The sequence below is a fragment of the Cyprinus carpio genome, chromosome B22, assembly GCF_018340385.1.
Source record: "Cyprinus carpio isolate SPL01 chromosome B22, ASM1834038v1, whole genome shotgun sequence".
NCBI lineage: Eukaryota > Metazoa > Chordata > Actinopteri > Cypriniformes > Cyprinidae > Cyprinus > Cyprinus carpio.
In genome coordinates, this window is record NC_056618.1 from 27,909,048 (window position 1) to 27,935,725 (window position 26,678).

The 26,678-nt window shown below is 37.2% G+C and overlaps 3 protein-coding genes across 4 annotated transcripts; 1 reads left to right on the top strand and 2 right to left on the bottom strand.

Moving 5' to 3' along the window:
- Positions 1-3,248: 3,248 nt before the first annotated feature.
- Positions 3,249-5,721, top strand: LOC122141467. The gene is made up of 3 exons (XM_042748957.1): positions 3,249-3,764; positions 3,904-4,000; positions 5,174-5,721. The coding sequence occupies exons 1-3, from the start codon at positions 3,527-3,529 to the stop codon at positions 5,484-5,486; spliced, it is 648 nt and encodes a 215-aa protein (XP_042604891.1). The 5' UTR covers positions 3,249-3,526; the 3' UTR covers positions 5,487-5,721.
- LOC109064069 (xaa-Pro aminopeptidase 1-like) lies at positions 5,633-16,304 on the bottom strand. Of its 2 annotated transcripts, none has more exons than XM_042748956.1 (20): positions 16,162-16,304; positions 14,458-14,579; positions 13,447-13,510; positions 12,459-12,563; positions 12,114-12,206; positions 11,838-11,981; positions 11,615-11,710; positions 11,086-11,167; positions 10,775-10,985; positions 9,651-9,740; positions 9,524-9,574; positions 9,307-9,365; positions 9,025-9,102; positions 8,861-8,932; positions 8,576-8,636; positions 8,355-8,424; positions 8,100-8,273; positions 7,895-7,971; positions 7,516-7,614; positions 5,633-5,935 (listed from the first exon to the last, which is right to left on the bottom strand). In XM_042748956.1, exons 2-20 carry the CDS (start codon positions 14,572-14,574, stop codon positions 5,816-5,818), a joined length of 1,863 nt encoding a protein of 620 aa, XP_042604890.1. In that variant the 5' UTR covers positions 14,575-14,579; positions 16,162-16,304; the 3' UTR covers positions 5,633-5,815. The 2 variants fall into 2 exon arrangements, with proteins under 2 accessions (XP_042604890.1, XP_042604889.1); XM_042748955.1 differs by lacking the exon at positions 16,162-16,304 and adding an exon at positions 14,944-15,094.
- A 682-nt stretch (positions 16,305-16,986) lies between these two features.
- LOC109064071 lies at positions 16,987-26,262 on the bottom strand. Its single transcript, XM_042749336.1, has 10 exons — positions 25,953-26,262; positions 22,919-24,983; positions 22,348-22,447; positions 20,971-21,048; positions 20,780-20,878; positions 20,570-20,702; positions 20,370-20,484; positions 19,628-19,752; positions 17,590-17,673; positions 16,987-17,500 (listed from the first exon to the last, which is right to left on the bottom strand). Exons 1-10 carry the CDS (start codon positions 25,990-25,992, stop codon positions 17,409-17,411), a joined length of 2,931 nt encoding a protein of 976 aa, XP_042605270.1. The 5' UTR covers positions 25,993-26,262; the 3' UTR covers positions 16,987-17,408.
- Positions 26,263-26,678: the final 416 nt, after the last annotated feature.

The window sequence follows — 26,678 nt, forward strand, 5'->3', positions numbered from 1 at the left end:
TTAAATGTTTTTATTTTTTTTTCTTCATCAGACTATCTGCCAGTTTGCATTAAACCCAGTTAAATAAATGTATAAAATGTAGAGTTTGTTGAATTTATTTATTTATTTATTTTTTACTAGAAGCAGGGGCCGATTTGGTGAATTGGGGGCCCCATGCAAATATAGAAATGGGGCCCTATACATTTGCACACATTTACTGTATCTAGATCAACCTTGAGGTTCATTTTTTGTCGTGATGCTTGCTGCTGCACAATGGTGCCACATTGTTGTGTCCACAGTTTCTACATTTTATGTGTACGTTATAATGGTATTCTTTCATTTACATTTACATTTATTCATTTAGCAGACACTTATTATTTCATGCTGTGTAGACCACAAAATAGCAATTGATTTACCATTGAGATACATGTTTTAACAAAAAACAAAATAAATTATAAAATGATAAACCTCACAACTGAACCTTTAAACCATTTTTTTTTTCAAACGTATAAATTATTATATTGTTTTAAACAGATTTATGTGGGTGAATTTTCGCATTGGTCTGAACAAAAACGGCAGACTGGATTATTCGGTTGTTAAGTAAGAAGCGCTGTTTTCGGGTCAAACCTGTTTGCATTTTCGCAGACAGGGCAGCTCACTTCTTCTGAACATGCAAAATGTACATGTATTATTTATTATTACATTTGTTTGCCTCTCTGTGCCACATACTGTATTTTGATGCAGCTAAATTCTCAAAACTGTTTTCATTGATATATTTGACTGTTTCTGTTGTCAGACAACGGGATGAATGTGAAATAGTGACTGAAACACGACCCATTAGGACTAACCAGCTCTCCTTTCCAAGATGTTAATCTGCACAAAAATCCTGATTTATAATCGTGTCGTCGTCTGATAAAATCAAATAGGCTACACACAAGATAAAGACAATAGCTGTGCTGTGATCCCGGCTATACTTGCATGTAAAATTAGAGAAGCTACACATCAGTGTTTTAACTGAAAGCGCAGCTCCTTTCAGCCGCTCGCTGAACAGAGCAGACGCGCGCTCGCAAACATAGACCTCGCGCCTTCCGATCGTGGGGCAGTCAGCTTCAGATGCATCATATTTTCATTTGCTACAAGGCAAGCAGGATACACAAGAAGCACATTCAACCTGGACACGCAGACAGTTGTCGTTAAACACCGTAAACAGCAACCGTTCGCGTGTCCGCGCTTAATGCGCATTTCGAATATGACAAGCATTTTAGGGGGCCCTTGGCTTTTGGGGGCCCAAGGCAGTCGCCTACCTTTGCCTAATGGGTCCGGCCCTGACTAGAAGTAACGTTCTTAAGCAACTTATATAGCATATCTTATAGGCTATCATTCACCCGTTAACGTGCGATCACATTTAGGCTAACTTACTGTTGTTCGACAAATTTTTGCGGTCAAAATCCAGTCGTTTCAACAGGAATTTGCAACATCAGAAGATAATTTCGACTTTTATTCTCACAACTCTAACTTAATTCGATTTCTTGAGTTTATAGAATTCAGACTTCTTTTTCTCAGCATTCTCAGAATTACGATATGAGCTCAGAATTCCTTTTTCCCTCGAATTCTTTTCTTCATTTATCTTTTGTTTCTGCCACGAAAAAAAAAAAGTATTTTCAACATTTTTTTATATAACAATTCTGGCTATATATCAAGTTTATATCTCACTTTTTCTTCGTCTCAGAATTGCGAGTTTATTTCTCCAAGCAGGCTAATTCTCCAAACAATTTTTGCCCGTGAAAATCCGCTAATGTGGCAGAGAATATCTACGATAGGCTATGACTTTATGATGTGACTGTTCCCTTAAAAACATACAACGAATGACAAATGAAATCACCACATAATTCAAACAGAATTCCTCACACTATCAATATTTCATTACTGTATTATTGGGCATACCTATCATGCAGGAACGACACTGATTTCTGAAATGAAAAATGGTTGAAACATTAGGCAGGCCGCTGGGAACGACCCACAAGAATCGCTCGGTGGCCTGTTTGTGTGGCAGAATGGTGAGAGCGATATTTCTGTGTTATCATAACTGGCATTTGTCATAAATCAGCATCGAAGCCTCTCACTGACCCATGTCTGAGTCCAGGAGAAGCGAGGTTTACCCAGCAGGCAGTTCAGCAAACACACAGAGGAGGGCAGTGGGGTGAGAGTGACCCCATGAATCCTCAAGCGCCGGGCACAGGTTCTGCACCACATCTACTGACTCTGGCACAACATGAAGAGCAACACGTTTAGACAAATAATTAAACCCAGCACTCTTTTACAACCCATGTTCAGGCTGGAGACCTAACAAGACGGTAATGTGTCCCACATGTTGGTATCAAGCTTGAAATACAGTGTTGCATGATTATACCTTTCAGCATAGGTCTTAAAAGAGAAGAAAATTCCTGATTTCCATTTGCCATAAAATCACGAGAAACAACAGCCAAACAAATCAAATTTGCTCCAGGAAAACTAGTAAGCCTTCGTTTACAAAGACAAATATTGTTGAGTGAAAGAGCCATAAATCTGCAGCTCATAGGTCAAAGATTCACGACTCATTATGAAACGATTCAGAGCGGTTTATGTGCAATATTTAGAAATATGAAGCGTTTTATGATGTTTACTTAGCCTAGTCCAGCTCGTGCTTGATACAAAGCGGATATTTATGCGGTAAGTCCGATGTTTTTTGGCTACCTGATGCAATGCAGATATTTGTAATGACTCCGTTATTGATTTAATGTGTAAAACCGAGCACTTGTTAAACATAATAAGCTATAATTAAGTTCAGCGGCCGGATTGGAGTGTCAACACTGACATCTAGCGGTTGGTCTGAGCATTGCATGAGCAACAATTCAGTCACGAGACATTAAATTCATTTCACTAATATACTAAATCTGTGTGTACTTATGTATGGTGTACAAATATAACGTTATTGCCGTTTATAGGCAGTGAACATTACAGTCATGTATAAAGACATTAAAAATGTCTTGATAATACACATTGTGGCCAAATTCACTGTGTTTGTGTCTGAGGAATGTTCTTTAGGAAACGCGGAACCTAAATCTGTTTATTTTATAAATAGAAAGACCAGTGGGATTGTCTAAAAATAGAAGCCAGCTATTCCAGAAAAGAACTTTGAAGGCAAATCAAGAATAGGCAGCGTTTTGTGAACAATGTGTGAGCATCATGGGAAAATTTCCCAGCATTCTCAAGTCGAGAGCCAGAGTTAATTGTGTAATATTGTTTTTGAAGTCCCAGATGAAATGAAGCATGAATGCTAATGAATGTAGGCTTTGTGTTTATCTGTTCAGACTGCAGAAGGCCCTGCTAAAAGAGATGCAGCATACGTGATGTGAAATTTCCCCTTTATTTTGCGCAAACACTTTTAACGAGTTTCCAAATGAATCCTGTTCTCTGTATTCTTTGGATCAGGGACAAAAACTTGCCGTTTTGCTGTGTTTCTGGGATGCGGCCTGGATCTTTAAGGACCCCAAACTGTCAAAGTTGAATGAAGTTAGGGGGCCACTGGGGCTATGAGGTAGCGGCGTTTCCGTGGAAACAAATCCACATAGTCACATGGCTTCATACTAATGAATATTCTCACCAGCTCTTTCCAGACCGAGCAGTTTGTTGGTCACTTTTGGCCTATGCCATCGCCAGCATGAGCCTAACGGGGATCGATCTGTCTCTTAATGGGACGGCCTTGTTGAAACCAAATGACACAGAAACACAAGCCGCTCTCTATGGTGAGTAAACCGTGCTTTAACTCATGAACATGATCCACTAGCATTTGGCAATCACGACAGTAGATTTTACAGTATGTTTTGTCATTTGAAACCCAAGAAAATATGCTTACGTTGTCTATTTCTCACTTTTCTCACACAGAAGTCAAGGTGTTCAACATCACCCTTTCATCAATAGCTCTGTGCGTCCTGACAGTGACAGGAATCATCAGCTGTATCTCGTACAGAAGACACAGAAGGTGAGTAAACAGACAAACAATGCCACAAAAAAAGTGCTGGACACTTAAGCCACAGATAATGTTTTGCTTAAATGTCCTTGCGTTAAAATAATCTTTAAAGAAGTTGAATAATTTGGAAATGAAACAGCACAGACACTTTATTTTGGCAAAATTTTTCATATAAAGTTTGCAGTTTCATTGTAAAACTATAGATTTGTTGTTCAAAATTAAAACAAAAAGTACTTTTGAAAGAAAAAAGTAAACCCCCAATGAGACATGATAATTGAAGTATGTGAGATGAATTATATTTCAATGATTTTGAGTTCTCTTACAAAAGTATTGTTCCTCTGAGTATTTTTGCATTCACTTCCAAAAGCACTGAAACAGATTTAACTCCTGCCTCACTATTTCCATCACAGAAGATTTGCATGTGAATTCAAAAGCATTGAAATATATACTTTGTCATTGCTTTTGAGTTTTTTGCAAAAGCATTAAAATCTAGTTTTTCCTTCTACCTAATATTATTTCCGATCACACAAGTTTTGCAAATTAATGCAAAGTTTCTCAGGGGATGCAAAATCATTGAAATATAATTGGAATAAAATCTGCTTCAACTCACAAAACTCTCACAAAACTTCACAAAACTACCACAAAACCACAAAAACCCCCCAAAAAACAAATTCCATAAAAAACAAAAAAAATATTGAAATACTTTTTTCTTTTACAAAAGTGTTGCAAATGAATGCATTGTTTCTTAAAGGAATGTAAATTTTTTGTAATCAAATGCAAAAGCATTGCAATATAATTTATTTCAAAACTTTGCTTGCAAAACTTGCTTTCTCTCACAAAAACTGCAAGTGAACACAACATTTTTCAGAGTAGTGGAAAACTCTAGCGAGCTAACAAAGTTTATCAGGAAAACAATACTTTTGCGTAAGAACGCAACGTTTCCCAGAGAAATGCTAATTGTTTGCTAGCATATGGAAAGATTTTAAGAGAAAAAATTATTTGCGAGCAAACAGACTTTCCCAGGGAAATGCAATACTTTTGAAAAAGAACACAAACTTTTGCAGGGGAATGCAATGTTTATGAGGAGTATGCAAAACTTTTAAGCAAGAATGCGAAGTTGGAAACGCAAAACTTGTGTCTATATTGTGTCCAATATCTGTAACGGTGCGTGTCTTTGTGTCACAGGAAGTGTAAACGGGCGCGTGTCTATGAGAGCGCCATATCCAGCGAGGTTCCTGAAGAGCCAGTGGGTGTTATGTGTGTGAGGAAAACCCATAGTTTCCGTAACCCGCTCACCCTGTTCAGAAGACAGGAGGGGCCGAAGGACAACTCACGCATCCACTACATCTACACCAACCCTCTGCCTGTGGGACACGAGGAGGACAGGATCCCCCCTCACACCGTGTCCATACACACTCCAGTCACGCTGCAGGACTATGCCAGCAACCCCACCAGTGGCATCATCCTGGCCCCGCCCATTTTTTACATGCAGCTGTAGAAAGTTAGTGTTTGAAGAACAGTGTGCACATCGTCATGTCATCCCAAACCCGTATCACACTCTTTCTACGTAGAACACAAAAAGAGACGTTTAGCAGAATGTTCACGCTGCTCTTTTTCTTACAATGTCAAGAGAAATGCTGCGCATCTTTTTCCAAGAGTTTATTTGAGATAAAACAGCTGATTAAAGCGTGCTTTACAAAAGAAGCAGAATGTGAAGTACATCCACCAGAAAAGCAGATAGAGATCAAGACTGAGAGAGAACGACAGGGAAAAAAAAATCACTGGCGATCGTTACCAAGATGACAAAAGAATCAGTCAACAATATCTTTACACAATCGGCTGAGTTTCTCGGATCAGCCAATCCAGAGCCTCCTTCCTGCCTTGCCGCTCGAGCTCCGCCCCAATCGTCTCCCGGCATTTCTTGTGGTAGTCATTCACCCAATCACGCTGCAGGAAGACAAGTATGTATTATTAAGTTATTGTCACGTAAAAATGGGCACGGCCATTGCTCATTCGCTTTCAGCTATTTTTATCTGTACAAAACCACTCATTTTGCTGCTTGATATTGCAGATTGACCATATTATTTTAATGTATCATCTTAATTATGAACACACTGGTTTGTAGTGCAAATAGTTTTACCGTTAACTGCACATTGTAATTCTTCTCTTTATTTTCCTATAGCGGCTAATGAACCGGAAGTCTCGCCCATAGGCTTACTTACCCGTTTAGGAATAAGGTGGATAATGAAAGCCATTTCATAGAGGTTTAAAGGATTTATTTACTCACACATTTATCACACAATAGTGGTTGCAAGCATTCAGTACACTTCCATTTTCTACACCTATGCCGATGTAATTTGATGTAAATTACCCAATCATAATGTAATAATGATGTAAATTTTGTCATTAGCAGAATACGCAATCACATGTTGTTGTTTTTTTTTTCAAAAACAAAACTGAGGGGATGGGGGTGGGGGCCACCTGCAACAGACACCCATGCAACTGGAGTATTACTTTGAAAGGTTGTGTGTTGGGTTTAGACAGCTTTAATCATTTTTAGATAATTTATTAGATTAAAAATAAATAAACACTTTGTAACAAACGATGTTTGTGAGATTTCTTTCCATAGTTATAAACGGCCTACAAACAGCCTAACTGCTTAAAACACAGCATAAAGTTAGCATGCTAATTGGTTGTGTTTATACAACACCATTTTTTTTATTTAAAAACAGAAAACGTGTGTTTTATCAATTAAAATACAAAAAAATTGAAATTGGAAAAAACGTTAATAACAATCTGCACAACCAAAAGATACGTGTAAAATAAAAAATACAATATATAAAAAAAAAAAAAAAAAAATTATAAAAACTACGAAATCAACTATCTACGTGCCCATTCGGTTGTTAAGTGGTGACTTTGGAATCGCTGTTTCCGGGTCCAAGCCTCAACTCGCTTCACTTGAGAATACTACCTCAGCAGCCGTTTATGAGCACTGTTTATTCATATTAAATATTTAAGCTAAACGTTTTCAAACTTACGGTGTACACTACAGTCTCCATGCTCACAGCATCCCAAACAAAAATATTTTTTATATTTATTTTACATCATTAATATATACAATCACTTACAAAATAGTATTCCAGTGGTATCCGATAGAGCAGTTTTGTACACATAAGATATTACAATATACCACAGACATAATAAAATAACACCTTTTGTTGTTTTCTTGTGGTATCTGATAGAGCATTTGGACTCGGAAACGGTGATGGTTCGCAAAACTACAAAAAAAAATCAAAAGCTATGTGCGCAGACGCGAAGTGTTTCTCTACAAAGTGACATAAACCAACTTCTGGCCTGGCACAAATAATACAGCATTTTAAGTAGTGTTCGCAAAACTTTTCAAAAAATGCAAAGGAAAACATTTCCATTTTTAGTACGTTGTCATCATGTAAACATACCCTGAAGCACTAACACTACTTAACTAAACCAAATAATATTTATGAGAAAATCTGTCGTCCTGCTTTTACCTCTTTCTGTGTGAGCAGGTCTGTGTTGATCATCTTCAGCTGGATGGGGACCAAAGTGAGGGGCTCGAACGTCAGACTACCTCTGTTTCTGTAGTTATACTGAAAGAAAGGAAAGGAAAAGCTGAAATGTCTTATTTTAGATCTCTCAAAAGTACATGATATAGTTTTTGGTTTAGTTTGTGCTGTTATGTCTTTGACTCAATACTGACACCTATTAATGTTGATGAAGCATCACACACACACACACAACAACAACAAAATACTGGGACAAAAATGAACCTAGTGCATCTTTGAAATAAACTGCATCGGAAAATTAAAGTCGGCTATTTTCTAGGTATAATTATGATGAGATTAAGGTGTGATTTGATGCAGTCATTACCTTAGTTTTGGCGGGAATAACAAGGACAACATTTTCTATCCGAATGCCAAAAGATCCATCTTCATAGTATCCAGGCTCTTTAAACAAACACAAGTGTACAAGACTCAAATATACCTCAGAAGTAATTTACAATGTACGAGGTAAAGATATCTCTAACATAAGGAGAGAAAATAGAAATGATTAAAGCACGTATGTGTTTCCATACCATCGCTGACAATCATTCCAGCCTCCAGAGGTTCATCTGCGAACGTTTTGTAGCTGATGCCACATGGACCTTCATGTACATTAAGGAAACACCCGACACCGTGGCCGGTACCATGAAGATAGTCCAACCCAGAGTCCCAGAGAGCAGCACGAGCAAACGAGTCCAACAGGTGACCTGAACCCAGGAGCACAATCCACTGAGACAAAGCATTTCTCTCTCTCAAACTGCTTCAACTGTCTGATTTCAAGCTCTTACCTTTGGTTCCATTGGGAAAAACAGCAGCACTGACAGCGATGTGTCCCTTTAGGACATATGTGAAGCACTCCTGTGGAGATCAGAGCGTGGGAGGACACAACTATTAGCATTATAATAGCATTTTCAGACTGTACAGTAGAAAGAGAGTTTGATCTTGAAGTAAAATAATAATAAAAAAGTAATGGAAATGGCAAATCCATAGGTTCTCTGAGATTATTTACCTTCTCATAATCAGTGGGGGTGCCAAAGTGCACCGTACGGGTCACATCTGTAGTTCCATCTCTGGATACCAAAAAAATAAAAATTCATATTAGATATTATTTGTATTTATTTTATCCTGGATAGCTACATTTTTAAATACAGACTTATTGTATATGATTAAAATGTAAAAATTTTATTACATTTTATTATTTTAATAAAATTTCACTCAGGAACGGCTACATTTATAAAATAAATATAATCTCATGTTGACTGTGATTTCTCTTGAGCGGTGCTTGTGTGCTTACAAGTACTGAGCTCCGGAGTCAATGAGATAAATTTCATTTAGAGAAAGAGTCCTGTTGGTTTCTGGGAGAGGCCTAAAAAACAAGACAGAAAAGGATACTTTAAAAAAAAAAAAAAAAATTCAATCAAATATATTATGAAATACTAGATTATTAGAACAGCTCACATGTAATGTATTATGGCCCCATTTGGTCCCACACTAGAGATGGTTGGAAAACTCAGCCCAACAAAGTCTTTCTGTTGACTAGATAGAAAGAAAAGAAAATATTTTCAATTGAAAGTAGATTGTTTTGCTGCCTCGTGTCTGCAGTTCCACAGATCACCATAAGAGGCTCCACAATCTCATATAAGACAAAAACAGCAGCAAGTTATATTATATATAAATATATATATACACACACACACATTAATTTAAGTAATTTGGTCAAATGCAGCATGTTTGACTCACCTTCGCAATTCTTCGGCTTTATCTGCCACTGATATCTCTGTGACCGTACCTTTGGGAATCACAAAAAAAAACAAATACAAACTCTTAAATAATTCAAAAAAAAAATAAATAAAAAAAAAAAAAAAAAAAAAAAATGAAATTGTACTACAAAAACAGAAGACACATTGCGAAAAACTCTTAAATATATTTCCAGTGAATAAACTGTACACAAGATTACCTCTTTCTCCAGCCAAGCAAAAAGTTCACACAGCGCCACTGCGTCTTTAATCTGTGATAAACATATTGTGAATCATAAAGCAAAAAAGTCGAAGATTTCTGAAATAGCTCTAGTTATGTGGACTTACGTGTGCCATCTTCATGCCTTGGATCTCTGTGGGGTTCTTGACAGCTTTAGCCAGACATAAGGGTGTGTATGGGATCGCAGATCTGTGGGCCTGAACGCTTACCATTGTTTAATCAATAATATTTAATCATATTCGACCACTTTAGATGGAAAAATAATCAAATATCAAGACTTGTTGAAGCAATAGTTCACCCAAAAATGTATATTTGGTGAAACTTTACTTTCCTACAGCACATCCAAGATGTAGATAAGTTTGTTCAGATTTGGAGAAATTTAACATTACGTCACTTGCTCATCAATGGATGCTCTGCAGTGAATGGGTGCCGTCAGAATGAGAGTCCAAACAGCTGATAAAAAAATTACAATAATCCACACGACTCCATCAGTTAACATATTGTGAAATGAAAAGTAGCATATTTCTTAGAAAACAATTAATCAAGACATTTGTAATGTCAAACTAAAATATGAGTCCTCTATCTATAATATTGTTTTCTCCAGTTAAAAAGTTGTCTTGTCTGAATCAGGAGAGAAATATGCACAGATTAAGCACTGTTTACAAGTGAAAACAGTCTGAAACTGCTCTGAACAAATATTTTGCTGTGAAGGGAAAACAAGGGATGGCTTTTTCACTGGAGAAAGCATTATCATGGATTATAGACCCATATTTTGGCCTAAGAAGGTTCAAAGTTAACATTTCTTAATAATGGATTTGTTTCTTACAAATATGCAGTTTTCACAAGACATTAATTGATGGACTGAAGTGGTGTGGATTACTTGTGGATTGTTGTTATGTTTTATCAGCTGTTTGGACTCTCATTCTGCCGGCACCCATTCACTACAGAGGATCCATCAGTGAGCAAGTGTAATGCTACATTTACCTAAATCTGTTCTGATGAACAAACAAACTCTTCTTCTTGGATGTAGGGTGAGAGTGAGTAAATTTCCAGCACAATTTTCATTTGTGAGTGAACTATTCCTTTAAGGTTTAGAACACAGGTTGCATTGCCATTTAACTTAAATAATATGACGAATTTCTGAACAAAATGGAATATTCTGCAGGAAAAAACATCAGTAAAAACTTGCACAGTCTTCACAAGCACAAAATCACTACATATCTTGACTGACCTTGGGTATGACTTGTGTAAGCGCGCAGCTGGCCTTGTCACAGATCCACATCTTTTCTTTGGGTGCCAGCGCCGCACAAACCGCCTGCAGCTCCATGTACACAGACTCGTATGGAAAACACTGTATGGTCAGTTCTGGTTTGCTTGGACTGTCCAGTTCCAAATGCTCCCGGACCACAGGCTCCATCAGACGCTTCCTGTCCACAAACAATCTAAAACAAGATATGGACCGAAGGACAACTATGAGTGTCAGATTTCATTTGAAATCTAGACCATTTTCAGTATAAAGTGAAGAACGGAATGCAGTTTTACTTTATGTTGCTCATGCCGATGATCGCATAGGCGAAAAACACCGGGTTGTACTCGATGTCTGACCCACGCAGGTTAAAAAGCCCTGTAGACAGAAAGTGAGATTTTATTTTTATATCTTCAGCATTAATTCATAATTCTTCTATCATGCGGTAAAAAGGTCAAAGTATGTGAATAATACATTGGTGCACATACACAAACTTATAGATACACTAGCATTTAAATTCTAAATATTTAAAAATATTATTACAATTTAAAATAAATATTTATTTAAAATATTTCAAAATGTAATCAGCATCATTACTAAATTTCCCCAAAAAAATTCTCCTAAATATGGCAAAACAAGCTTCTCCCTCGCGCAATCATGTCCATAATTATCAACATCTGACACAAGAGCTCTTTAATAAGAAAGTGGAGAGGGAATAAGTGCTAAGTCGTGATCTGAGCACTAAAAACACACAACCACACACACACACACACACACACACACACACACACACACACACAAAGCGTGCTGTGTGGTGATACGTACATGCGATCTCATCTAGAGCTGTGACCACGAACCAGGAGATCTTCCTTTCTGCCATTTTTCCTCTCAGAGCTGTAACTTTATCTTGCCAGGTGAGACCTACGTGGAGAAAAAGCAACCACAACATTTTATCTTATTTTATTGTGGCACAATCTCGTGGATGTTTTATGACTGACCTGTAAGATCATATTTGTATACTGTAAATCATCCAGTGAGATGTGCTGACCGGTGTGTTTGAGGCCCAGGGTGATGAGTTTGGTGCTGGGTCGAGCGGGCCGGTCCTCCCAGATGACGTCAATGAGATTGTCCTGCACCGCAACCAAAGAGTGTCCCGCACTGCTCAAAGCCTTAGACATGTTCTTCCACTGGTCTGAAAACACAATCACAGACACATGATGCACCTGCATGATGTCTGTATATCTACATGACATTTTATATGAATGAAAATATTTGTAATAATGCAAAACTATATTCATTATGGTCTTGTTGTTGAATTCCTCACCGGCAGCAATGATCCAAGGATCAACGCCTACTTTGGAGTTTTCTGGAAGAACGCTGATGAGCCAGTCCTCCTGAGACGGTGTTTCCTTCAGTCCTGACAATACAAAATGTCATAATCATTTTCTGATTGCTCTTTCAAACAATGTTGAATATTATACACTAATCAATGTAAAGCTCAAGACTGATTTATGTGAAGTCATGAAGTTCAGTCTCAAATGTTTTGCAATGGCTTATGAAAAGCAGCACCTTGGCCGACATGCTTTCACGATTATGTAACAGCAATCCGATAACAAAAGTAATGACCTAGCAATCTCACATCATAAAACTATGCTATCATTCACTGTACCCATTTTCATCAGAGTCCAGTTATTGTCCATCTGCTGGCTGGCCTGCAGGAAGTACCGCCCATCTGTCCATAAAGCAGCATGCTGTTCTGTCACAATAGCAGTACCTGGAGCAAGCATGTTTATTAATTACAGCGCCTACATTTATAAATCACAGATTAATTGCTTAAAAGACTTAATGTTTATAAATTACAGGCTGCATATTTACAAACCACAGGCACTATATTTCTAAAGTTATACATGTCTATACATCACAGGCTGTTGATTGTTTATAAAACAAAAGCTGAATGTTGAATGTTTATGAATCGCAGGATATACGTTTACAAATCACAGGCTGAATGTTTATAAATCACATGTTGTGTGTTTGTAAAGTTGTCTGTTTACAAATCACAGGCTGAATGTTTATAAATCACAGGTTGTGTGTTTGTAAAGTTGTCTGTTTACAAATCACAGGCTGAATGTTTATAAATCACAGGTTGTGTGTTTGTAAAGTTGTCTGTTTACAAATCACAGGCTGAATGTTTATAAATCACAGGTTGTATGTTTACAAATCACTGGCTGTACTTATAAATAACACTGTACATTTATAAAGCACAGTTTGTACATTTATAAATTCACAGGCTGTATATTTATAAGTCATGTATGACAAAGCTGCCTATCAAAATCATAAGATATGAACCCTGAAATCCCAGTTTTACTCCCCCATGCTTTGAGTGAATGATATTGGGGTGGGGTGAACTGCATTGTCTTGTAGTAGTGACACGGTCAAGCATTGTCAAATTTTTTTTTTATTGGGATTATACTGCTTATGATCTATTTCTATAAGTAATCTGTCTTGTTATGAATGCCATTGTTCCTATGTGTGTTCACCTATGATTCTGCAGCTTTATAGTTGATAAATCTCCACTGTGATCGAGTAAAAAAGGTATTAAATTATACTGTTGTCATATCGCAATTATATAAAAGTGAATACTTTGGAGATACACACACCTGCAGAGCCGTTGAATCCACAGATGAATTCACGTCTGCAGTCACAGGGCGCGATGTATTCACTCTGCAGAATGAATAGATGCAGTGAAAAAAAAAAGAGAGATATGAAGGGGAAAAAAAGAGATCAGCTCTGTCAGCAATCAGTCCTAATTACTGCTAATTTAACCAGCCAGCAGAATGAAGGAAAACACTCGGCAGGAGGTCACACACACACATGTAATCAGAGGTGATTTCATAATCACAGAGCCAGAGAGGAGGGGGTGAGGGAAGCCCGTCACTCACGTCTCACACAATAGAAATTAACAGGCACGACAGAGACAAACACACACACAACTTCCCTGCAGCAGCTGAAGTTAATGATGTCATTTGGTTCTAGAATGTTGAATGTTTAGAAGCTGGAATGTTTATTTATCACAGGCTGTATATTTTCAAATCACAGGCTCCATGTTTATAAGCTGGAATGTTTATAAATCACAGTCAGTATTTTTTATTTTTTCCACATAACAGTCTGTACGTTTATAAATCAGGTTGAATATTTATACATAACATGCTGTGTTTATAAATCACAGGTCCAATGTATAGAAATCACAGGTTATATAAATCACAGTCTGCATGTTTATAAGGACAAATGTTTAGAAATCACATGAAGTCATTTTTACAAATCACAGTCTGTACATTTATAAATAACAGGTTGAATGGGTTAGAGTTTGAATGTTTAAATCACAGGCTATATGTTTGTAAATCATGGTCTGTACATTTTTATACTTCACAGGCTGTTAAGTAAATCTCAGGCACTATCAAATGTTTATAAACATACAAAACAGTATTTATACAAACGACAGTCTGTTTATTTATAAATCACAAACTATATGTTTGTAACTCACAGGCTGAATTGTTAAAAGGCTGAATATATATCAATTACAAGCAAGATGAGATGTTTATAAAAAACAGTCTGCATGTTTATAAATTTGTGGAGCCCAGCTCAAAGGTTTAAGTGTACTGATGTATCACCTGATGTGCATCTCCTGATGGGACGATGTACGCTTGGATGGGCTCTGTGATGTACTTGCTGTTCTTCATGACCTGGCGGAGCTGCCTGAGCAACTCCACTGTGATCTTCGGAGACATAGCGTCTGTTGAGAGAAAAAGAAAGTTAGACTTAATATTTGATGTAATATTTCAATCGATATCTAATTCTGATGAATATGACCTTTCACTTTCAGACCTATGTTAAACAAGACCAGAAAAAAAACACTATTATGTAAATTTGTTCAAAACATTGTAAAAATGCATCCTTGATATTAGTTTATCATGAATTGAATCCGCTGCTAGTGACACCAGATCAAATTACAAGTCTATCGACATGATTTCACAATTAACAAGTTACCAAACCACCGAGAGATCAGACATCTACATGTTTCTGACTGTGCAAGTGTGTGTATAAGTGCAAACGAAAAAAAAAGAAAAACAAAGGCTTTTGTGAACATAAAGAATTACCTGCAGCCATTTTCCGTCTGTGAACCAGAGAACTTACTGGTAACGTGGAGCTCAAAGTTGGAAAGATATGAGATTGTTAACCTGTACCTTGCACAGACGGTCTCTCAGGTGGCGTAAAGCGACCATCCCATAGTTAAAGATTTACTGTCTACTTCTCCTTGTCCTGTGATCATGCAACCATTTACCATACTTTTTACAAAAGACAACCACAAAACCTCCTTTTTTAAAGATACCATTTTCTGTCATTGTTATCAGAGAATGAGGGAATCAAATTAGTGAATGGATAAATAAATAAATATTCTGATTCAAGTTTACACTATTCCTATGAGGGACTATTTTAACAATAATCATAGTAATGTTGTGGGAAAGCATGGTTATTATAATGATTTGTTTTTATATATACATATATATATTCCACGATACTCTAGTTATAGATGTTTCAAATATCTCTTATTACAATTTAGTTTTATTTAAATAAAACTTTAAATCAGCACAGATATTCATCAAAGTTCTTTTGAGATAGATAGATAGATAGACAGACAGACAGACAGATAGATAATAGATAGATAGATAGATAGATAGATAGATAGACAGATAGACAGACAGATAGATAGAAACACTGTGGCCTGAGCTTATTCATTCACAAAAGAAAAGCTACAAAGCTCAAAAGCTCCAGCATCTACAGGCCAGTGTTACATCATCCAATCACGTCCCTGGAATTATCATATCGACAGCTGATTGGATAGAAGGTCTTTACAGTTCAACGATATAAACAATCTATATTTAAACGGTCAGTTTTTAAGCATTAATTTAGACGGGAGATGTGCAGTGTACGACGACATAACAACGTATCAATAAACCCAAAGAAAACTTTGTTAAATTTATTTTTATTATGTTTTGTCCGTGGTAGGTGTGGCAGTCCCCCGTGCCGTTCATCCAAACACAATGCTTTCAAAAACATAAAATATATTAATCTGCAAACATACTTGTTTTTATTTAAGTTTCACTCGCTATTTAGTAAATTTTCGCTATTCTTATCAAAGGAGAGAGCTTGTGTGATCCGCGCCGACGCTTCTCCATTTATCCAAACACACGCATGTTATGCAAGCGACAATAACAATAACACTCGTGCTGGCCTCACGCTGCACAATCCACTGCTGTTTTCTGAGCGTGGAGCACACACAGTGAACGACTGACATCAAACAAGTCACCAGTTACCTTACAGAGGCGAGCCTTGCGATGTAAACAACTGGTAAAACTCTGCTGGTTCCTTGTGTTATTGTGCAAAGGAAGCTGCCATTACAGTGACGATGACGTGTGCGCTCACGTGACAGACTGCCTCTTCCAGTCACATGGCGCGTACGGCGACTCGCCCACTTGTAGTCTAGTAGACAGCTGTTTTTGTTAATATTTTGAATTAGATTTTATTTTCATAGTTTAGTCGTTTTGTTTTGTACTTTTGGTTATTTTTATTATTTGTGTATGTGTGTGTGTTTATATACATAGGCTACATAATTTATATTTATTTCTTTTAAGTAAAAAGTTACAATTATTTGAAATTAACATGTTAATATATTAATAATTAGTTATTAAAACAGCCTATTAATTACTACTGAATAAGGTATATGGGTTGGGTTAAGGAGAAGTCTCATATGCATGCCAAGGCTGCATTTGTTTGATCACAAATAAAGTAACAATTCTGTGAAAAATAACTAATTTAATTTTAATACATTTTAAAATTAATATATTTTAACATTTTCAGAATCATCGCTCCAGTGTTCAGTGTCACGTGATTCCTCAGAAATAACGATTTGCTTATTTTGGGACATTTCTTATTATTATCAATGTTGATATTTGTGCTGCTTTTCAGGATTCTTTGATATTTAGTTAATTTGAAATATGTATTTTTAACAGTGTAAATGTCTTTGCATCTTTGCTGAATAATTCATTTTATTTTAAAGCTTATATAGCCTATAACATTTATTTGAGTAACATTCTAAGTAAATCACCTGCCAGACACCCATGAAAAACACACAAACAGTGTAAGTAAGACGTAAGACTTCATTTCACAGGCTCACATAATAAATTATAGAATTGTGTTGCATTAGAACAAGGGTTGTGTTGTATTCGCACTGATTGTATCATACAAAATACACAGTGAATAGAAATAAATCAGAGAAGCAGTATAATACAGTATTAAGTTAGGCTTTTGAGGAATTTACAATGGATTCATGTCCATTAATCCCATTTAGAACAGAGCAGCAAGATCTAGACGATTGTGAAACATGATCATATCATTTTCTTTTAAGGACGTAGGTGTGTAACATGATGAAATGAGGGATGTTCTTTAAGGTATGGCTTGCAATATTGATCATTCGTCACATTCTTGGTGTTGGGCTGAACATGTCCTGGTTTATTAAAGTAACAAAGTGAAGGCAGTGCTTTGATATCACTGAAAGCTTAATCTAGTGCCTCAGTAACCCGAGCAGACAGACTGCAGCCGTCATGAAGGACAGTAACATCCTGCAGGGGTCCAGCATCAGTCCTGTGTTTCCAGCTGAGCGAGAAAGAAATTCCAGGTGATAAAGTGTAAAGCACTTGTTAATAATGTAAATAAATGTGGGTAAACACAGAATTCAGGCTTACTTGGAGTGCACGCCTTTGATTCTTTGAAAACACCCATCTTTTCACTCGTCTTAACTGATTTCAGCTTTTCTTGGCTCACCTCACCTGGAAAACAAGTTGTTATAACAAAGACATATAATAAAATGATTAAGTTGAATATTAAGTTATTAAGTTACGCTTAAAAATGATAAATCATTAAAAAGTATAAAATAAATAAAAACATAAAGTTTATAAAACTTTCTTTAAACTTTTTAAACTAAGTGATTTTTATAGAACACTCCATCAAAAATAAATAAATAAAATACATATAAATAAATAATTAAATACAATGTTTCGGTTGTTTCCTCGGTTGTCCTGTGGTATAGAACTCTGTCATATACCACTCTCCTGTTTCACGAGGCTGCGCAAGATCACAGGGTCTCTATGCTCCAAACGCGCATCAGATTACGGTGCAATTTTCCTTTTTTGTGCCTTTTGAAAGGAGGGGATTGTTCATTGTTTTGACAGACAAAGCATACTAAGTAAGTTCAGGAGAGGAGAGCAACAATCAAACAACCTAAAAAATATATAAAAAGACACACTCAAACCCTCAAAAGATTTTACATTAGAGTGGCTCTCTTCTGCCAGCTCTTGTACTGGAATATATGTATAATATTAATATTAGCCTATATACAGTATTAGAATTATTTAAATTTTTAATGTTAATATTGATGTTAATAATACTACAGTATATAATATGGATATTGTCAGGGTTAAGCGGCGCATACACTGTGCCAACACTCAAGTCCTACTCTCACTGTACAAATAAATCGCAATCCTTTTAAATCCAAACTTCTCAAACTATACATGATTCTGTAGTACTTTGAGTTGGTTTGTTTCTGTCATTCATGGTTTGAGTTATCCTGTTAGTTTGCACTGTTTCTAAATCAATTTCCTTTGTCTGTATTTATCAGTTACCATGGTTACTCATTGGTTCATTTAGTCACACCTGTCTTGTTTTACCTCTTATTAGTTTGTGTATATCTAGCCCTCAGTTTGTACTAGAGTTTGTGCGTTATTGTCTCTGGTAATGTGGTTGTTCTGTTCGTGTTTCCTAAGATTGCTGCGTAACCTGTGAGTTCTTTCCTGATTTTGGTTTAGTTACAAATAAAAACTGTTACACATAGATCCTGCCTTTTTCATCCCTGCTGCAACCCATGTGTCAAAGAATAATGGACCCATAAAATGGATCTAGCAGCAGTGAAAATTCTCCTCCTCTCACAAGGGCAACAATTCCTCAAGAGACACATGCAGGCTCTCCTAGATTTGTACAACCTTGTCCACTATAACAATGATAACCTGTGTGTTTTTCCAGACTCAACACAAAGACAAGAGCACACCCCAGAAAATAACTTTTTTTTTTTTTTTTTTACAATACTAATGTAACCTCTCCGGGATAACAAGGACTTTAAAGACCATAGCCCCTAGCGTCAGTCACTAGTGTGCCAGTTGAGATCAGTAGAGACAGGTTTACCTGTGCAGCAATTACCAGCTGGCCTCCATTACACTCAAACCCCTAAACCTTACTCCCATCCGGGTCACGGCACCAACGTAACCCATCCTTAAATAACTGAACAACCTCACAAGTGTGGGAGGATCACAGAGTGTCACTGGCATGGGAGGCAGGCACACTAACAAGGGCACTAAAGACCGGAAGAAGGGCCCAAGTGTGGGAAGATCACAGAGTAGTGGCCTTTTAACTGACAACGTCACACCTTCTAATTTTGGCTTGACCAATAAAAAAGGTGTCAATTAGAGTGGGAAAAGTTATATATATATATATATATATATATATATATATATATATATATATATATATATATTAATATTATTTATAAATTTCAAAGCTAATTTACAAGTTTTTAAGATGATTTGTGAAGATGATACATGTGTCAGTTGAGCATCTTACTATTTTTTACAGTATCTCACGATATAGGCGTCAAGTTTTTAAAATGTTTTGTGAAGATAAAAGCGATTCCTTAAAAAGTTAAACTTCAAATTCTGTGCTCTTCTGTGTTACCTGACACCAGATAATTGACCTGCTGGCATTTCCCATCAGACCCTTGTAAAGGAGAACCAGGTAAGATAGACACTCTGGATATGTGGAGGTTCAACACATCTGCCACTCTCTTACGGAAATCATACCTGTACACAACAGTAAATGTGTCATAAAAAAACGTATTGCTTATGCAAAAATGTATTTTATATATATATATAATGTAATAAGTAATGACCTGCGATAATTCTTTTTATGCTTTAAAGGATAAAAAAAAAAAAAACACATCACAGCATGTACTAAAAACTGTTACAGTAAGGTGAAGCATTGTGTGTTAGATGAAACCAGGAGTCACCTGAATTATAATAATAATTTCCCATCCATTATTATTATTATTACTTTTTTTTTTGTCTTTATGAAATTCAACCAACAAGGGTTTAAACATAAAACATTCAGATGTATTTATCATTGATATAAAAATTAATTAAAAAAATAAAAAAACAAATGAAAAATAAATACACAATCAGAATTATCATTGATATAAAAATTAATTAAAGTTATGAAACTTCAAGACACTGGCAATGGCATAATATGTATATAATTGGAAATTTAATTGTTATTTCATATAGTAAAAACATGCACTTGTCACCTTAAGGATCTACTTCTATTTAATCTATTCTTTTTAAAGGCCTTTTTGATACAGATAATATTTCTGAATATTTAAACCAGTTAAAAGCATAAACATTTACGGAGCTGAAGAATATACCTGCTGAAGGAGGCCATTTTGGGGAAGATCTGCATGGCTGATGGAGATGCTGAGAGAATATCTGCACATGTGCTTGTGGTGTTATTGAGTCTGAGAACTAATGACCTCTGGACAACTGCGGGTAAAACATTGAGACCATTTCTATGTAAGATCTATTCCAATATCATATCATAAGTGTTAAAGTTATTCATATCTGCTACCTGTGAAGTCTCCGGCCAGTTGCAACAGAATGTCATTGTACAGTTGTCTCTTGGTGAGACTTATGGGTCCATGTCTTCCCATCAAATCTCCAACAACACAGGACAGAGACCTGACCTGAGAACAGCTGTTCATCTGAGAGAGAACGATTTCTGTCTTAATTATTTTGCATAATATTTTTACAGTTTAATGAGAAAATAGGCCTCACTTACATTTGTCATGTTGAATGGATTAAATATTTCTTCTTCACCAGGACATGTGCCATCTGACCCCACTGGCTTATATGCAATGTACCAGGAAGCTTCTGCAAGCTGGAAACCAAAAGCAGATTTCCTCTTATTCAGTGAAATTTAATTGTGATAGCTTACATGACTAATAAAAAAGCTGATAAAATATAACTTACATTTGATAATTGTGATGCCCGCACATCCACTTCTAATAAAACGTCCCCATAGCTGCCATCTGGAAAGGTTAGCTGGGACTAATAACATGTAGAGTTTATCATTTAGCATTAATTTATTACATTTGGGTCATTCTGTGTCAAATCAACCAAATTTCAAAAACTTCCCTGGCTCATATTTTGGATTTTGCATTTTTACGCCCCTGTAATTTGGCTCTGAAAATAGCCATTTTGATCCCCTTCCACCAAAATGGAGGCATATTGAAAACTGCTGTATCTCTGGAACTAAACCATACAGGGCCTTAAAAAAAATAAAGCTTCCAAAAGGAAAGTTTGTTAAGACACAATGTCTAAAATGGCATTAAAATATATTTAATAGTTATAGGCATGCAAACTTTAGAGGAAAAAACTAGCAAAGTGCTTTTTCTACCAGACCTACCAATCTCTGTGTAAAAAATAAAACAAAGATGCTGCCATCTTTCTGAAGTCATTTTTACAGAACTGTAATTTGGCTCTGAATCTCAGGTGAAAATTGCCATTTTGACCAGCCTCTACAAAACAGTGGATTACTCAGCAAATAATCATCTATGGCATTTAATATTTTGGCTTTCATCACTATACATGTTTATCTTCCATCAGAAAAATATAAGCAAAATAAAAAAAATTAAGCTGAGGACCTCTGGTTGAGTTGACACGGTATGACCCATTTAATATTTGTTTATATATATATATATATATATATATATATATATATATATATATATATATATATATATAAGAGTAATATAATATGCAAACACTATAAAGTACTGTAATATTTCAGGACTGGGTGGAGGCAAAAAATAAATAAAAAAAGTTAAAGACATGCTTAAATGTACCAGATGCTTTGGACAAAATGTGTTATAAATATAAAACTATTACTCATTACTAAATCATGTGTATCGTTCTTCCGCATGCAACACCAAGACCACAAGACAGCTGCTGGTTTGCTGTGCGGCATGTGACAGATCCATCTGCCTGCATACCGTCCCAGCAGGACAAGAGCTGTACCCCTCCACAACCACAGCCTCACCCAGTTACCCATCTCCCCTCTCCACCCCATCCTCCCCTATCCAGCATTATTAGCAGCGTCATCTTTTTGTGGCAGATTTAAAGTGACGGTAGATTTAAACCACTTTAGTGTGGGAGAGAGTAGAGATGAGGGAGATACTTATTTTTCACAATTCTCTTTAATTTAGCTACAGTGAAAACAATTCAAAACAGGCAATTCAAGCCATTTAGCAACATGGTCTTGGCAACCAACCAGCAAAACCAGAAAAGTTATGAACAGGCAAGCAACACCTATAAAAATCTGCTTAAACTATGTAATTTTCTTCTTACCATCGTCACTGTCCCAGTTACAGCATTACTAAACATGGCCTTGGCAATCACCCAGTTTCCATCTGGGGAGTTTTCTGCCGAGACATTTGCACACCGCATTCTGTAAATAGTGGAAAAATACATTTTAAGTTGATAATGTTCAACTAAGCTTATAAATTTTCCTCCCTCATTCCTGGGTGAGCCAAAGAAATCTGGTGTAATATTTGCACAGATAATCAATGAAAGATGTGTGAAGAGGAATGAGCTGTGTGAATCTTCCCACACATGCTTTTCATTACAGTTTAGTCTTTAGGTATTTCAGATATCTGACAACATTAAAAAAAATATCTAGCTATCAGTTAAATGTGGCTAATGCCACAGATTGCCAAAGAAGAACTGAGGAACTAAGACAAAATGCAGAATTGGGAATCAATTATATCATAACCTGCACCTGCAGGTGTTTTCCTGTCTCACCTATTTATGGTTCTGCTTCTAACAGAAGAGAAGCAAACTAATAGCTTATATTTATTTCAGAGGTCATAACACTGTGCCAGGTGACTGTTAGAGAATGTCCAATTCGAAAGGAACTAACCTTGAGGTGTTGGTGTAATGTATGACCAGAGACCGGCCAATTATGCTGTTTGGTCCTGAAAGTGGCATATTTCCATCCATGTACTGATTCTGAAAGTTGTTTTGACCAGTCAGGTCTCCAAACTTCCCACTGATGTCTCCAATCTCATACTGGTCAACCGTGCCATTCCCTGGAGTTGGAGATGAGGCTGCGTTCACAGAAAACGGGTTGAAGTGTCCCATGATGTTTGTGTCAGAGCAAGGTTCCTGTGTGCTTTTGATTGGAAGAACATGGATGTGGTAGCCACCAGCTCTCGCATTAAGCCCGGTAAAGGAGATATTTAGGATTGTTGGTCCTTGAGGAGAGTCTTGGGAGAATCGGACTTGTCCTTCAGAGGTTCCAGGTCCAAGCCAAGAATCTGAGCGAGCGGAGGGAAAACGGTACAAGGTGAGGTTTGCGCAAGCGATCCGTGGACCTGTTTGGTTTGGACCATGTATCACCACAGAACGTCCAATCATTCCAGACACCCAAGAAGAGGTGTCAGTATAAAAGTTCTTGGTGGCCACTGATCCCATCTCAGACTGTAGGTCCACAGTTTTGTGCTTGCCAGAGATATCCCCAACTTCACAAGCAAAAGGGCTGTCGGGAGCACAGTTAACAGCGTATGCACTCACTGTGATGTCTATGTTGTATGGGTTCCAGTGTTCTCCAGTGGACAGACAACATCCCTTGTCATCGTCAGTCTCTGTGCTGATGGGATAGTTGTGGACATGCCAGTTGTGATTCACCGTAGAAGGTGCAGAAGGTTGTCCGTAGGATAGGTCCATGAATACGGAGACATCAGAATATGGGTCACTACTGAGTTGGGTGAACAGGATCGTCCCCACAACCAGACCACGAAAGGCAGCCTTGGCGACAGTCACTTCGCCTGGGTAGCTGATACTTGCACAGGCAAATCTGGTTGAGTTGGGCATGTGCATCACGACTGAGCGACCCACAATGCTATTCCGCCCAAACAGGGGTAGGTTCCAGTCCGTGAAAGTGGCTTGAAAGTTATTTGTATTCTCCAGAGACCCATGTCTGGCACTCAGATCTCCAACCTCAAAGAGATCATGAGTGGAGCCTCTCGGTGGTGGATACGCTGGTGCCTGAGTATTCACATTAAACGGGTTCCAGTGACCCCCAAGGTTGTTGTTACTGCAGCTGCTATCTGGCAGGGATCTCATTTGGGGAAGGGGAAACTGATGAACGTGGTACGGCCCAACTCTTCTGTTCAGGTTTTTCAGGTTAACAGTGATGGTAGTGAGATCAAACGGAGATGGTTGATGGAAGGAGAAGTAGCCTTTAATCCCTTGCATGCTCACAACAGCACTAACTACCTTCGTTGCGATGCTTCGGATCTCTGCACACATGTAGCTTGAGGACAAGTCGAGAACAGCGAAGCGGACATTAGAAGTGAGATTTGATATTTCCAATCGAGATTTAACAGGTTCTAGAGGTGATCCCACATTCAAAACGCCCAGCTTTGTAAGACTCTTGAGATCCAGATTACCGAGAAGTGCATTGCAGCTGGTGGCAGAGCTTTGTGACACTAAAATCGTGACATTTGAAAAAGTCCTGGTCAGATTGACATTTCTTAGATCTGAGAGAACCCTTGCTCCTGCTTCTCCCATCACTTGCCGGATGTAGACGTTTCCAGCCACGGGACTGAAAAACCGTGCCCGCCATGTTCTTACCTGGGACTTAGAAGTAAGTCCGGCACAAATCCTTGTACCATTACATGTGTTCACCAGCACCGAGAGGGCATCCAGACTAATGTGCTGTTCAAACAGCGTGGACACATTCACAGCAGCCTGAGGCTGATCTACAGTAAATGTGAACACACTGTCTCCTATGTGTGACTTTTGACATGGTGAAGCAAAATGGCCATACATAACTGGGAACATAGTGAGGGAGATATTGTATCGACATGTGCCAGTTCCTGTGAGATTAACGGTGGACTTGTTCTCTGTGGAGTCGAAGAAGATCCAACCAGTGACTCCCATCATATTGAAGTCAGCCTGATACTGCACACAAGAGGCAGAACCTGAACAGAGTCAAAGGAATAAACAAAAAGTCATAGGATTTAGTATGAACATTTCATTATTTTCAGGAAGTCTACAAACTATTTCAAGCATTTAATTTTAGAAAATCACATGCAGATATATCAGTTCAGATGCTGTGTTCTGTATCATTGAAATATTCATGGTATAATCTAAGAATTCAAGTGCGTCATGTTTCCAGTGTAAGATTATACATTATTACTCATGTCAGCAGCTCATCTGTTATGTCTACACTTGTCAGACACCAATAATGCTGATTAAAGGACATAATTATCTGCTTGAAGCACTCAGATGACAGGTAGTTTCAGGTGTCAGTGTGTCACCTACAAACATGACATTTCTAAAAGATTCTCTAAGAAGAACATTGGCGGTTGTCCCATTGAATTCGGGGAATTGTGAGTTTTATTGCATAAATAAATAAAAGCACTGTTGAGCTGAGTCATACTGACGAGTGCCAGAAGCAGGCATGATTTTACTTTTCCACCACTTTCCTTGAGTAACAGTTATGCAGGTTAAATTAAACCTTTAACTCATAAGGCTTAATTATGGATACAGTTTAACTAAGTTGACTTAGAAAAATGTAGCTTAAAATTAGCAATATTTTGAATGCTTTTACATGCAGTAAAAACTTAGCTTAGTACATTTTCTCACATACATTGACCTTGAAGTTTGTTTACAGTGCCTGTTATGCACTGAGCATTATGTTATACCCAATGAAACACTAGGTATCATATACAAACACAAATTATCACTAGATCACTGAATAATTTAACCATTGTTAACCAATTACAGACTGTCACATGCTAACATACTAACTAAGAATGTATAATCTAAAAACAGTATCCAATAGTAGAGTGTCAAATATCTTAAAGTGACACAATATGATGCAAATGTATAAACTTTTCCCTGTACTTGGCAACAATTTTCTAAAAAATAAAATAAAAACAACTTACCCCACAGGATGAACAGGGTCAAAGCTCTTGGCAGCAACATGTTGACAGCTGTTGCTTGTGTGTGTGTGTGTGTGTGTGTGTGTGTGTGTGTGTGTGTGTGTGTGTGTTTGCAAGCAAGAGGTAGAAATTGCTACAGGCAGTGAGTGAGTGATTTCACAAGTGAAGCCCCTCTGTGTGTGTCTGTAACCCTCTGTACTGGAGCACGTCTATACTGATGTGTGCTTGTCTGTGTGTGTGTATGTGTGAATTCCTTGCTGTCTCAGTCTGTGGCTGCTTTGAATGAGACTCTGGCTTGTCCCTTCTGTAGTTTCAAGGGAGGGCAGCAGAGGGAGTGGCTTCCCAACATCCTGTGTTCAGCTTTTCTTAAAACAACACACCATTTAAAACCATGGAAACATGGCTTAGCAAGTTTTTCCCAAACAAGAATTTATGGAAGTGATACAGGAAAATACATACTCATTAACATTTTTGGGAGCAGGCATAAATGAAAGTGCCAAGTCTATTAATTAACGTCTTGTGAAAAGCTGTGTTTGTAATAAACAAATCCATTATTAAGGCATTTCAACTTTAAATCATTGCTTTTGACTAAAATATGAGTCCATAATCCATAATAACATCTTTCTCCAGTGAAAAAGCCTGTCTCTTCTCATATTAAATTCTAGCAACATATTTGTTTAGAACTGTTTTGGACTGTTTTTGCATGTAAATGGTGCTTGATGTGCATTT

Bases quoted from the DNA above. Each gene is read 5' to 3' on its own strand.
- LOC122141467 (XM_042748957.1), top strand. From the start codon at position 3,527: ATGAAGTTAGGGGGCCACTGGGGCTATGAGGTAGCGGCGTTTCCGTGG. The intron at 3,765-3,903 runs GTGAGTAAACCG...TTTCTCACACAG, and splicing joins AACACAAGCCGCTCTCTATG to AAGTCAAGGTGTTCAACATC. The intron at 4,001-5,173 runs GTGAGTAAACAG...TTTGTGTCACAG, and splicing joins TCGTACAGAAGACACAGAAG to GAAGTGTAAACGGGCGCGTG.
- LOC109064069 (XM_042748955.1), bottom strand. The intron at 11,168-11,614 runs GTACGTATCACC...TTCTGTCTACAG, and splicing joins AGCTCTAGATGAGATCGCAT to GGCTTTTTAACCTGCGTGGG. The intron at 9,103-9,306 runs GTGAGTCAAACA...CTTTCTATCTAG, and splicing joins AAAGCCGAAGAATTGCGAAG to TCAACAGAAAGACTTTGTTG.
- LOC109064071 (XM_042749336.1), bottom strand. From the start codon at position 25,992: ATGTTGCTGCCAAGAGCTTTGACCCTGTTCATCCTGTGGG. The intron at 21,049-22,347 runs GTAAGAAGAAAA...ACATGTTATTAG, and splicing joins TAACTGGGACAGTGACGATG to TCCCAGCTAACCTTTCCAGA. The intron at 17,501-17,589 runs GTAAGCCTGAAT...TTTCTCGCTCAG, and splicing joins ATCAAAGGCGTGCACTCCAA to CTGGAAACACAGGACTGATG.